The sequence below is a fragment of the Pholcus phalangioides genome, unplaced genomic scaffold (genome assembly GCF_987345545.1).
Source record: "Pholcus phalangioides strain wild (caught in Gottingen) unplaced genomic scaffold, Ppha-v1.0 ptg000012l_1, whole genome shotgun sequence".
In the NCBI taxonomy this organism is placed as follows: Eukaryota; Metazoa; Arthropoda; class Arachnida; order Araneae; family Pholcidae; genus Pholcus; species Pholcus phalangioides.
In genome coordinates this window covers 17355935-17369512 of record NW_028301605.1, presented here as the reverse complement: position 1 = coordinate 17369512, position 13578 = coordinate 17355935, and the positions used below count along the sequence as shown (strand labels likewise).

Here is a 13578-nt window from a genome sequence, read left to right as displayed (position 1 = left end):
TTGCTGTATTTATTTGACGACTTACTTAAAGTTGCTAATGCATAGTAACTGAATGTAATGCGTTGTTTGCACACCCTGCAAATTTAATGTTGGCTATGATCGTTGGTGACAGAGAACACATTCGAGAAAGTTTGGATATAGAAGAACTTATACCTTGATGGTACTTTGAAGTACCAGGCTAGATAATTTGTTTCAAACTGTTTCATAAATATTGTTTTTGTTTTTTGTCTTTAATTAGAACTAAAATTACTTACCTAATAACTTACATGATAACTATTTATTAGTGTCATCACATTTATACTTTTATTTTAATTTATAATTTTCTCTTATTCCAATTTCACAATGTCGGATATAAAGGATTAAAAGCAAGATAATCCATATCTAAAGGAAAAAACATTAGACACTGCGTGCTACGTAAGATAAACCTTGAAGCTACCGATTACACTAGAACACTTGCCTGTTGTATCCTTCCGCCAATGCTACGGGAAGTATATGTGATGATATATCATTCTTCCATTCCGACTCTAACCACATCAGAGGCATCAAAAGTTTCCTCCAATGGACTCAGAACAGTCGAGAGATGTATCAAACTTGTTATCAAGGCCTCAACTAAAGCATGTAGACATGAAGCTAGAGATGTACATCAGATCTACACTGTTATCAAGATCAGTTATTCCTGATTTCTCCCGAAAGTCAGATTTTTAACACATCAATTTTGGTGACTAGTGAAATTTAATGTAAATTACACACACAACTACTTTGGATGTTTGTTTGGATGGTTGTTTGGGTAGGGTGTGAGTGGAACTCGACATGCAGCTATGTGATGAATTCTGGGTCATTTTGTTCTGACAAAACGGGTGAAAAGCTGCACAATGAACCATGCAAAAATTTGGATAATTCCCGTTTTTCGAGCACATTGCACGACCAATAAACAGTGAAATATTAATGATGTTTTAGTTTATTTTACTTTATTGAACCACAAAATAAGCATAACAAACTATAGCATGTCGATTGTAGAATTTTAACTAATATTAAGAAATTTAAGAAAAATTTTCATTTCATCAATTTCCATAAACTTCAAGTACGATGTGCTACTGGAAGATATCAACCGATTTTTAAATTTTTACATCATTTTTCTTCTTAATAAAGAAGGCAACTTTTCCGCATTATAGCGATTTGAAAATAAAAACTTCACTTTTTAGACCTACCCCAGTGTATATACCATCTGGTGCCTCAATCCTTTTGCATCCATTTGATGAATCAATGTTTTTTCAGCATTTGCATGCCATCCTAATCTTTTATGCTCTCATAAATTGAAATTTTATTGAATCTGTGTGTGTGTGTGTCTAAAAAACAGCATTGTACTAGAACATGATTTTGAGTCACTGATTTGAGTTCAACTGATTCTCAATCTTTTAGGATCCTTCCAATTAATTTTTTACCTTTGCGACTGACAAAAATGTAGGTGGTTCCTTTTGCCCCTTTTTCCACAGTGTGCATAGACAGCACACATTCTGGAGTTCTTTTTTTTGTCTGTCTTTGCAGCTCTGACCCCCCTAAAAATGTCTTATGTTTTGCTGAATATGACAAAAAATAAAACATTTGCAATAATGAAGATATTTTGTTTTAATTATTTCTTAACCAATGTTGACATTTGTGAATCTTATCACAAATTTTAGGAAAAACAAAATTTCCATTATTCAGAACAGATTTCGTTTATCGGACCAGTCACGATGTCTGCAGACCAGTAGGTTCTCATATTCCGTGGGACCATTGTGACTTTTTGTCCAGTGAATTTTTCAATTGTAACGCTGATCCTAGTATGGAACATTAATCCCTTGTGACTTTTAAATGGTGCAATCAGATAGATATTTAACAATAATAATCTATGTGAAGCATATCCTTTGCATATTATGTACATCCTTCCCCAAGGAACCTAGTTCATTATATATTCGTTTCTGTAATTATTTGTTTTTCCAACCCCTCCATCCATAATAATATCTTCAACAAAGAAAACCGAAAAATAAGTACACATACATGAGAAGAAAATGGCTGAGAAGTTTCAAGTTTATTATCATTTTGAAAGTGGAATAAAAATAGTAATATCAATCTGAATATCAAACATACAGGCTTCCATCATTTTTTTTTATTTTGTCCAATGGTATCAGAGCAAAGCGTAAGAAGACACATAAAGAACACACGAAGAAAAAATGGGGACTTTTTTAGATAAAAATAGCCCGTAATGATAATATACGAGGCAAAGGTTTTTTTTTTGTTTTTCCTCCTTCAAATATTACACATTGCACTAATCTAATTCTTTATGACAAAACTAGCAGCATAATAATAATAATAATAATAATATGATGGTGATGTGTTGTAGAACCTTCATAATATTTTTTTTCTTCGGGAAAAAATTCTCAATTGCACAAGTCTTATAAGGGAGGGAGAAATAGGGGAACGAGAATAATTATATAGCACAATATAATCGATGGACATTGTAATTAGCAGCAGCATAAACATAATAATAATAAAAGCTAACAATACAAATTTGCTATTCAGTTTTTTTTTTCTGGTAAAATTTCAGAATCAGGCAGGTTTCGATTTATACAGGAATAAGGATTTTTTTTGGCGAGAAAAATATTTACACGCATGAAATATTTTTTAAAATGTATAATATTTAAAAGCTCCCTCGTAATATTCCAATTTTTTTCTTCTGCTAAAGCCTTTTAAAATTTCTAGCGAGAGATATAAATCATGGGGGGAAAAAATTATCCCGGGACTAGAGAGAATTCGAAAGTGAAGATATAAATTTCTGAATTTTCTTGAAAATAAAATCTATTGGATTTAAAAAAAAAATGATTTGGATTGATCATTTTGTTTTGAAGAGACTGAGTCTGAATAATACTAAAAAACTAAAACTTGACTATGCTTCACATCCTTCACTGACTATGCTGACCAGATCTTGGAGACCGAAACCCAAAGGAAAAAAAAAAAAGACCATTGATATGGTACTTTGTAATCAATAACTTATTAATTCGGCCATCATGGTCAGTGAAAATTTCATTCTCATACTATGATTTCATATCAACCAGTTATTGTATTTTCTATTGTTTTAGACACTGAAAAAATACAGAGAGGGTGAAAAAAAACATGCAGAAGAAAAAGAAAAAAAAGTCACGGCCGTCCGGATTGCATCTAATTGAAGAGTATTGCCAAAAAAAAAGGTATTACAATAGCACTCTTGAATAATAAATCAAACAAAAATATTCACAAGTTTCAAACTACAAAATTTGAGTAATACACATAAAAAAAAAGAAAGAAAAATCGTGTGTGTGGGACGAACACCAATAATAATAACTAGTATAAATTCAATAAATTGATTAAAAAAAAAACAAAAAGAAAATCATTTTTGTTTTTATAATTATATTTGAGACACAAAACAGACAAGATCATAAATACTGATTCGAAACACATAATAATAATCAGGTGGCATATAATTAATTAATGCCCCCTTCGTTAGTCAACGAAACGAATACACACAACACACATAAAAATACAAGATACACAACATATTTGCAGCAAGTAAATAGTGCAATAATAATATTAATAATCTTCCAATACTAAAGTAAATCATCAAATAAATTCCAACTGGCCGGTGCGATACAACAGATGATGATTGATAACTTTCTGAAAACAGTATCGGTAATGATAATACTCCATTTTGTTGCTTTTTCTAGTATTATTACAACAAACTATATGCTGTGTGTGTATATATATATATGGTGGGCTGGTTCGAAGAAAAGAGATTTTATGTGTATAAAATGTGTGCGGGTGTATATGTATAAAAGAGTAGTCACAAGCAACTGTAGATTAAATTAAGCAATTTCAAGATTAAGAAAAATCGGAGAGAAAAAGAAGATGAAGAGCATCGCAATATTGTAATGTGCGTTTAATTCCTGTAGCGCAAAATCCAAAAAACTCAAGCTAAATAAAGTTTCCATACCATAGAGAATATAGAGCGTTAAAGGGAGATACAATGTTGGTGACAATTAAATGGCAAATATGTCACACACACACACAGAGAGAAAGAGATATTTATAACATATTCACTTATTTACAAATGTATATAAGCACCAATTCGGATTCATAATCCATTGTTATCATTCGAACTGTACAACACACACACGCACACAAACATACAAAATAATGACAAACAACAAACACAAGAGATGACCGAAATGCATGCCACATTATTGTAAAACAATTTTTGAAAGAATAAAAAGAAAGGAATACAGATGGTGCCAGGTATTGCATCAGCAGCTCTTCCTGGTGGCAATTGCAATAGGCCCGTGTGAAAAACCAAGACACAATTTTTTTGCTATTTCCAAACAACACAGACAGACATGCAATTATCAGCCCGTTGATGATATTAATCTCGAGCACAAACAATATAGAAACGATAACAATAGAAATTTTTTTCTTTTCATTGTTGAAAAATACAAACAATTTGAGCGACAGGAAATATTCACGATAGAGTCACACTCTCCAATGTCCAGTTCAGCAGTTAATATCAGAATAACAAAAGTCATAAAAACATCACAGAAAAAATGGGGGATGCCCGGGAGAATTTTTTTTTCAGTTTAAATGCATTAGATGCCCATAAATACCTTGTCAAATTAAATTTTTAATGATAGAGTAATGTTAATCAACCTGTTGGCACCTATGGTCAACGTTTTCACAAATTTCAAAACCTGAGCAAGGACAGCTTAAGCCGTATAGTGGAAGCTATATCTATATAAACCAACATTATATGGTGGCCAGTTATGAGAACAGAAACAAGAAAAACTAACCATCCAGTATCATATATAACAGCACTATTACCATCAGATGGGGTGAGAATTGCCAAAATTTCACATATTTTGCTGTGATAGCTATGCCCTTTAACTTAGAGCAACACAATTTCAGGTGGCAAGCAACATTCTTTGTCTCTTTATGAAACTTTCAGTACCAAGAGAATCCAGAGAATTTTGAATATCCTTCAAAAATTATGGTTTCATTAGGATCTTTTTTCTTCGGTTAAAATTCTGATAACATTGCCAATGCTATCAAAAGATGTTGATAAATGAGATCTGGTGAATTAGATTTAAGCGTTTCTTCCACATTTGTCTCATCTAAATCATGACGTCAACTTTGTAATTTTAACTACGCCATGTCTTTGATATGCAAGCCCATTTTCAGGATTGACATCCAGGCCAAATTTTGCAAGTTGTAATTTCTAAAATCAACTTTTCGAAATCCTGTTATAGCAAAACTGTAATGGGGCTGCCTGAATGAGAGATATCTGTACCTTTTTTTCCTGTACTTGAACAACTATGAAAGTTCCTAGCACAGCGAGGCCTGTGTAACTATCATTCAGTGCAAAAACTCTTGTGACAATTCCCCTTGAAATCTAGCAAAATTCTATCAATTTTTGAAAATTCCCAATAATCTTGATTTGATCAATTAAATGGAAGAAAAATGCTTCTCTTCCCTCACAGTAATAGTAGCTTGAGCACCACACACGTTGTCAATATCAACTGATAGTGAAAGAAACAGCTGTTATAGAAGTAATAACGAAAACTGAGCAGAATGTTTTGATTTGCTAATTATTTTTTCCTGCATAAAGTTTACCCAATAAAATTTCAAACACCATATAAATGTGTTGGTATATCTAAGAAAATGCATAAAAGATCCGAAAAGTAACAAAAAAATTTTCCAGTAATATTTTCGAGTAGAATTTGAATTTTCCAAGCTTTTGACAATTCTCATTCCGTTTGACGGTACACTTCAATCTCCGAATTTTGGTACTGTCCACTGTCTGATCTCGAATATCTCCAGAAAAGTATAATATTGAAAGCAAGTCCATTCAGCGAGCTCTCCAAAAATGCTTAACTGGAGGTCATTAAAGCCATTTGCTTTTGAACTAGATCCGTTCCTAAGTAAAGTCAGTTATGTACTCGACTTTAGATCTTGTACTCCTCCAAACATTAAAACATCCCATATGGATGGGGTCAGTTGCGATTTTTGATCCCCAAACTATGATATCACTTGTTATAGACTTCTTGAACGCAAAACATTTCTATCTGGAAGGTAGATTGATGTTACTTCGTATAGTCTATTTGATCTGCTTAAAACTTCCCGAATGTTAAATGCTATATATCGAAAGACAACACCAACTTTCTGATCCAAAATTTGACCTGATTTCTGTTACCAGACTTCCAAAATACTGATCATTCCTTCCCATAACAATAGTGTTGGATGGCCATTTCCCAAAAGGGACAAATCAACAGACCTTCGAGAGTAAGCACACAATTCGTTTCTGTTTGATTACAACTTTTTGAGACCCAAATTATGATTACATTGTTAGAATGTCCATGAAATGAATTTTTATATCAATTTCTCTTTTTTAGGACTAACCCTTCAAGAGATATTCAAGATTGTTTCAAGGTGACTCTGAAAAGTTCTTCAGTATGCCGTGAGAGATAATGTTTTTGAAGGCGGGGCCTCCCCTTTTTGAGATACCGTTTCCTATAACTTATTGTTGACGTCTTATCCACTAAATGATACAAACAAATTATAGTTATTTTGGCATTGTTTTGTTTCCACCAAAAAATAATGGAGGAATAAATAATGAAATTTTAGTTTAAAAAAAGAACAGCCACAGAATTAAATAATTCGAAAGAGACGGCAGGATAATTAACAAAACAAAAAATTGTCCTGACAATTTATTTCAATAATGATAAGCTATTGTTTTTTTTGTACGTATGCAATGCATAGTTGATATAATAAGTATTTATAATATGTACAATGTATCAAGAAGGCAACTACAGAGAACTTGATAAGATTAGAGATAGACTAGGTCACCCTAAAAAGATGTAAAAATTATCATTATTATATAACAAAGCTGCGTGGTCATTATTACCATTATTTTTGATCATTAATGATGTCTTCAAAGATTTCGAGACATTATTACATATACATTGGAAGAAAGAAAAAAAAAACAGTATTATTTTTTTATTCAATATTCTCATCATGTGCACACCATTAAAGTCATCAAATATAATAATAATAATGATAATAATAATAATTATTATTATCATAATTGTGTCATATAAGGTTGTAAAGGACCCGAAAAACACAGTTAAGAGATCGTTTTTTTTCTTCAAAAAGGTAGAAAAAGAGAATATTTTTGCATACAACACATGTTTTGACAATGTGTCTTATCTTTTGTGCTATATTTACATGAAATTATCATTGTTATCATTATCATTCACACACGCGCACATTCGCTCTGAAATGTTATTAAAATACTGTCAACTATTGGCATGATTTTAGGGGGAGTCAGAAATGATGCTAGGTATATACTCTTGGCATTGATGTACCTGATGTGTGTGCATATTAAAGACAATTTCATTATTATTATTATTATCATTAAGGATTTTTACAATTACAAGGAATTGAGCACAAAATGAGATAATTATGGAATATGCAGCTATATTAATGGACATTGATAAAAAGGTAATGCAGTCGATAATGAGATATCCATCGAATGACTATTGATAGAGAATATCATAAGGTTTTGTGGATTTTTCCAGTTTTAAGTCTCTGTGTGACTTTTTCGAGATGGCTGATGACTATTTATGACCTTATGACCCTGATGACTTATGACCATAAAAGGTGTGCCATATGATAGCTCTATTGAGCAATGGTTATAATGACCAGTAAGTAATGGTTGGTGAGAAGATTACCTCTGAACTTTCAGCCTGATCAGTTGGGCAATGACCGATGGATGATGATGACCTCTCTCCCGTAGCCCCATATTTTGATAGTGATCAGCAGTTGGTTACTTACCGCTTCAGACTTTTGTGGTAACAGGTCTGTCTGGACATGTCCTGGACTTTTCCCTGACTTCCCAAATGCCAGATATTTCCATGCACATAGTGGTCAGTGGATATATTTTTCCTGATCCAAACTATGATCTTCCCGAATGGTGAATGTGTCTATCTGCACAGAAATTTGAGGATTGATCTTTTATTCGAACCTCTTGAATTTTCGACCTCCCTATATGAATCAATCAGTGTCCTAGCAATCAGCGGTCATTTTCCAGTCAGCCTTTGATGTAATACTTGAACATCCCCGGTCTCATCTATAGTATTTTCTGAATATTGAATATTCCTGAACAATACTTCATGGATGACGTCAGTTAGTCCATCCTGTAACACTTGATTTTCTTATGAGTGATAGCCATGAGTGGAAGATCTCTTTTTGATATAAACTATGACCTGACCTGCAGACATGTCCTGGATGCTATAAGCATTGCCCCCCCCCCATCAATATGGTCACTATCAAATACGTTTTCCGCCTGTCATATCGAAATGGCCACACACGAAAAATTCAAACAAACCACAAACACCATAAAGTCATTCTAGAGATATCTCGCTTAATGCGGGCCAGGAAAACGCATGACATAGGGAAAAACAATCGTGGGGGGGAACCTGAAATCATCAGAAACCAATTAATGCTAATTAATTAATACACACATTCATATCCTCATCAATACACACATAAACATGGGAAAAAAGATAATGAGTGTTAACCTTAAGCTCGTGCACTTTATACACAGATTTCCTTAAAGGGTTTGGTTTTTCTTCAGTTATTATCATCAATTTACTACTGGCAAAAAATTTGTTTTTTTTTTTCAATCATATATATATGTACACAGGCTATATATATATAATAATGCTTGAGAAAACTTTCAAAAATGTGCTGGACAATAAGAAGGCGTGAAGATATAATTTTTTTTTTCCGTATGTAAAATGGAGAATCATTATCATAATAATAATTATAATATCACAATCCATTAGCATAATGATTTCTCGTAAAGGAAAGGAAAAAAAAAAACCTCGGCGGTGTTTTACAACGTGTTTTTTCTTCATTATTACATCAGCAATTCGTCGTCCATGTGTTTTAAGATTCCTAAGGCCACTCTTTTTGACACCGGGATGAGGTTTCTTCGTTTTCGATGGAGGACAAAAAAGAAATTAAACACCATCTGCGATGATAAATGACGTGATTATAGAGAAGAGATTTTTTTTTTTTGAGAGAGGAATATAAAGAGAAGAAGTTTGAAGAAGAGAAATATTTTTTTTTGAATTTGTTGTGTCTGTGGGAGTCTCTTGGAGCTCCGCCACAATGGTTTTATTTTGGCGATGGATGACCAGTGTCCGGTCCGTCGTCCATATGTGTATATATATATATATATATGTGTGTGTGTATATTTTTATTTTTAAAGCCTCTTGTCACATTTGTGAGATTTTGTTTTGTAGGGGAATTTGTTTTTTTGTCTTTTCAGAATTCCCAATCGTCGCCAGCGTCCTCTTTTTCGAGTCGCTGTTGTAACTTTTCGATATTTTTGCGTCTGTCTTTGGCTTCAGCGGCGTCGTCCCAGCTCTCGTCACCACCGTCGTCCGAGAAGACTTTCTTGTCCGAGTCGTCGTCGTCGACATCGTCCTCGTCGTCTATGTCGTCGATGATGTCGTCGTCGTTGTCCTTAACCGCGCACTCGTTGCCGTTGGTCAAATCCTCGGCGGATTCGGCCGTCGGCCGCGGGGAAGTCGTCGTCGTTCCGGTAGCGGTGGCCGTTGTCCGAGATTGGTTAGAGAAGTCTACAATTCGTCGGTCACTGAATGATGAACGGTCCACGGCGGCGAAACGACTGTTGAGTTTGTTGTTGTTGTTGGGGGTCGCCGTTAGTAGACTGCTGTTCACGACGCCGAGGGTTTTCTTGTGCCTTCTGTCGGAATCCGGAGCAGGCACCGGCACGATATGAACAGTTTCCTCGCGCGGCAACAGCAGATCAAAGTCTTCGGTCTGCCTGACGCACACACCGTTGATTATCTGTTCCTGTTCGCCGATCGCGTCCTCGTCGTCATCGTCGACATCATCGTCGTCGTCGTCGGTGTGGACGTCGCTGTCCGGTGACAGTTCCAGGCCGGGATCGACCCACTGGGGCATCGCGGGCTTCCGCCTGTTGCTACTGCCGCCGGTCGTCGTCGTGGTGGTAGTGTTACTGGCCGACGTCGAGAGTCGGATTGGTTGCTGCTGGTGCTGCCTGAAGGGTGAACACCTCCTCGACCGGTGGTGTTGGTGGTTGCTGCGGTTATCGTCCGGAGAGTCTCGGTCGCTGACGTCTGCGACCGTAGGATCTTGCGAGAGGTTCGAGTCGTCGTTCATCTCGCTATTGGACCTGTCGTCGGTGCTGCTGCTGCCGCCCGCGTTGTCCAGTTTACCGGCTCCCGAATTGACGGAATTTCTCAACTGACTAGACATGCTCAAGTCCAACGTGCCAGCGTCGTCCCCGGACGACGACAGCGGCGAACAGTTTCTGTAGGGCGAGTACAGGAACGGGATGCCGCTGCTGTAGCTGCCAGAGAAAGGCTGACCGCCGCTTTGCTTTTCCCTGAACTTCTCCGACAGCCTCTGACTCAGTAGGACTCTGTAGTGGATCGGGTCGAAACCCATCCCTTCTCTGACGGGCACGACAGCATTCGGAGACGGTATGTCCGAAGACGATTTCCTCGTGTCGTCGTCCGAGTTGCTGGCTCCGTGCTGCTTCATCCTCATCCGGTGGTTGTGGAACCAATTCGTTATAGTCCTGACCGAGAGATTCAATTCGTTGGCGAGGAATTCGATGGTGGCCGTGCTGGGATACGGATCCAGGTTGAAGGCGAGGCGCAGTGCTTCCTTCTGCTCGTCCGTGAACAAAACTCGGGGTTTTTTGGCAGGTGGGTAAGGTGAGGGCGGCGGGAAGTTGTAACCGTAGATTTGATTGTCCGAATTGCTTCTTGGGCTGTCCATGGGCCCATCGCCAGTTCGTCTTCGCTTGTTGGCTGCAAAAAAAATATCGAGAGGATATGAATGAACGGATCAAGGCATCCACAAAAACACTTCGCAATAAATCTAGAATTTGAATAATGGAGAAACCATGAGCCCATCGATTAATTACCTTCTCGCCTTTCGTTCTTGATGGTCTGGAGCATTTCTACGTTGTGAGGGTCGTTGAGCCACATCTGCATACGAATGAACGGTTCTCGGCCCTTTATGCTAAGCATGTGCCAAGGCTTGGGTTTCGACAGGAGTTCGCTGACTGATCCTTGAGATAAACCCAAAACAACTTCGCCGAATATCTGTTCAAAAATATATGCATAAGAGAAGATTAGTACAATTGAAAGGAGTTAATCGCGAATCATATGCCACCATGACATTGGAGAATCGCGTGGCTAATACGATTACCTTTTGCCCAATATTATGTGCCATTAGAGTCTCTTTGATTTTGGAAGTGATGGTCTGGGTGTCGAGATCCGTGGTCAATGCGGCCATTTCATAGACAGACGGTTGACTGTAACCCCTGGACGATGGCTTCCGGTTGTTCGTCGCCGAATAAACCAGGGAAGTAGCGGCCGAGTTGCTGTTCGAGCTGTTGACGGTCAGAGACATGGGCAAGGTGTCGGGCGTGATGCACGATGTTCGGGGCGGGTTGTGATGACCCTGCGCCGAAAACAAGCTGCCGCTGGTGCTGTTGGAGTTTGGTGGCGGCCGAGGTTCCGGTGGTATCCTGTGGTTGGCTTCGGGCGTGCGAGTCGCCAGTTTGCCCGTACCTGCTCGAAAAATACAAAACCAAAATCATTTCATTAAGAAATTTTCGGCCGTGGGGAGGAAGCTATTACATCCACATTTTCTAAACGAAAGTCAAGAAGAGACTCACCAAACGACGAGAGGACACCTGACGGGTTCGTCGTGTTACCGAATCCACCTCCAGTGCGCATGAGTTTCTCAGGAGCGATCTTGTACTGGGACGCGACTAGCTTGTGGACAGCGTTGTCGTCTTCGAGGAAGATCTTCATGCGTATGAACGGTTCCCTGCCTTTCTGAGTGAGCATGTGCCAAGGTTTGGGCCTGGCCAGCAGGTCAGATACCGAGCCTTGAGATAGACCGAGCACGCTCTCGCCAAATAGACGCTGACTGATTGAGTATTGGCTCAACTGCTCTTTCACCTGGAAAAAAGGATTATTAATCGTCATATTACAAACCCGAAGAACTTGGTCATACATAATATGAACATTTCATGCAGTTAGCAAGTTCGAGAGTGTGGCATAACCGCCAAATGGGTAAAACGTCTTATCGCCAACTCTAGTCGCACAGGAGTCGTCATGTTTGACGAACGACACGACAGAAATAGAAGTAAGGGAAGTAATGGATAACTCACCTTCTTGACGATATCCTCTGTGTTGAGATTGTTGTACTGGTCGAACTGGTGTTGGGTGATGGGTGGAAGCACGGCTTTAGCGGGTCTCTGCGGTGGATTCGGCATAGACGGCACAGAGCTCTGAGACAGTAGCGAGTTGGTGATGGACTGCATTCTCTGCAGCGGCGAGGCTGAAGTCGACAGATCCTCGGTGGCATTGTTGTTGTTGTTGTTATTTGTGTTGCTGCTGCTGTTGTTGCCTCCGCCACCCGGAGGACCGGATCCCGGCGTGTTGGCCTCGGCGATCGGAAGAAGCGGCGGAGGAGCCGGGGACGAATTGTGCAAGTGGTACTGAGAGTTTCCGCTGGAAGATGAGGATTTATTATTGTTGCTCGTCGAAGATGAAGAAGAAGAGTTTGGCTCCGTCTTTGGTCTGACTAATGAGAAGGCACTTCCGTGGTGTCGAATTTCGGGCTCGTCTCTAGCGGAGGAGGCTTTGGATGAAGAATCCGAACGAGTCCGGCTCCCTACCGTGGCGTCTACGGGACATTCCTGAGGTGGCAGGTGGTGCGGGTGGTGGTGGTTGCCGTTGCTCGACGAGGTCGTCACTGGCACGATCGCACTCGTGTGGTGCTGAGCTGCGAGATTGTTCGCGAACGCGTTGCCGTTGGCGAGGAAATGGTTGAAGGAATTCGGATGGGTCTGGGGGATGAGATGCGACAGCCTCGTCAGCTCCTGGTGGTAAATGGTCAGGGCCTGGCGGATTTCCTCCTGCGTCCTCTCGTACTGGTCTCGCGGGGTCCTGAAGCTCTCCTCGACTCGCTGGCCGACGAGTTTGGCGAGCTCCTCTTGGTATATCCGGGCGACCATTTCTTGCGGGATGTCGTCGTTCTCGTATTTCCTGGATCGGCGGGAGCCGTTGGTATTCGACAAATCTCGGACGTGGGAGATCTTGTAATCGTTACTGTTGTTATTGTTATTATCGGCTCGATTGTCATCTCCCGAACGAGAATCACTGGTCATACTTGAGATGAGCGCGTTGCCATTCGACAGAGTCGGCGTCGAGGCGCCGACGATGCCACTCTTCTTGTCGCCCTGCTGCTGCTTGGCGTTCATCATGGCCATCTGAGCTTCGTTCAGGATCTGGGCTATTCTTTCTTCCGTCCCCTGGTCGTCAGACTTGAAGTTCGACATGCTCGAACATCCGGATTCTTTTCCTGTAACAGAAAACAAGGGGGCGACTTAGTTACCAATCAATGAAAGTTTAATGTATCTAGGATCATAGACAAACAAAA

At 39.0% G+C, this 13578-nt stretch overlaps 1 protein-coding gene across 1 annotated transcript in view; it reads right to left on the bottom strand.

Moving 5' to 3' along the window:
• Window positions 1–2049: 2049 nt before the first annotated feature.
• Window positions 2050–13578, bottom strand: part of LOC149079676 (homeobox protein cut-like 1) — a 519361-nt gene continuing 507832 nt past the window's right edge. The window contains exons 14-18 of the mRNA XM_089240290.1: window positions 12305–13500; window positions 11804–12092; window positions 11332–11696; window positions 11045–11225; window positions 2050–10928 (exon numbers count right to left, since the gene is read on the bottom strand). Coding sequence (XP_089096416.1) covers window positions 9388–10928; window positions 11045–11225; window positions 11332–11696; window positions 11804–12092; window positions 12305–13500 — 3572 coding nt within the window. The 3' untranslated portion in view covers window positions 2050–9387. The remainder of the gene's footprint in view (window positions 10929–11044; window positions 11226–11331; window positions 11697–11803; window positions 12093–12304; window positions 13501–13578) is intronic.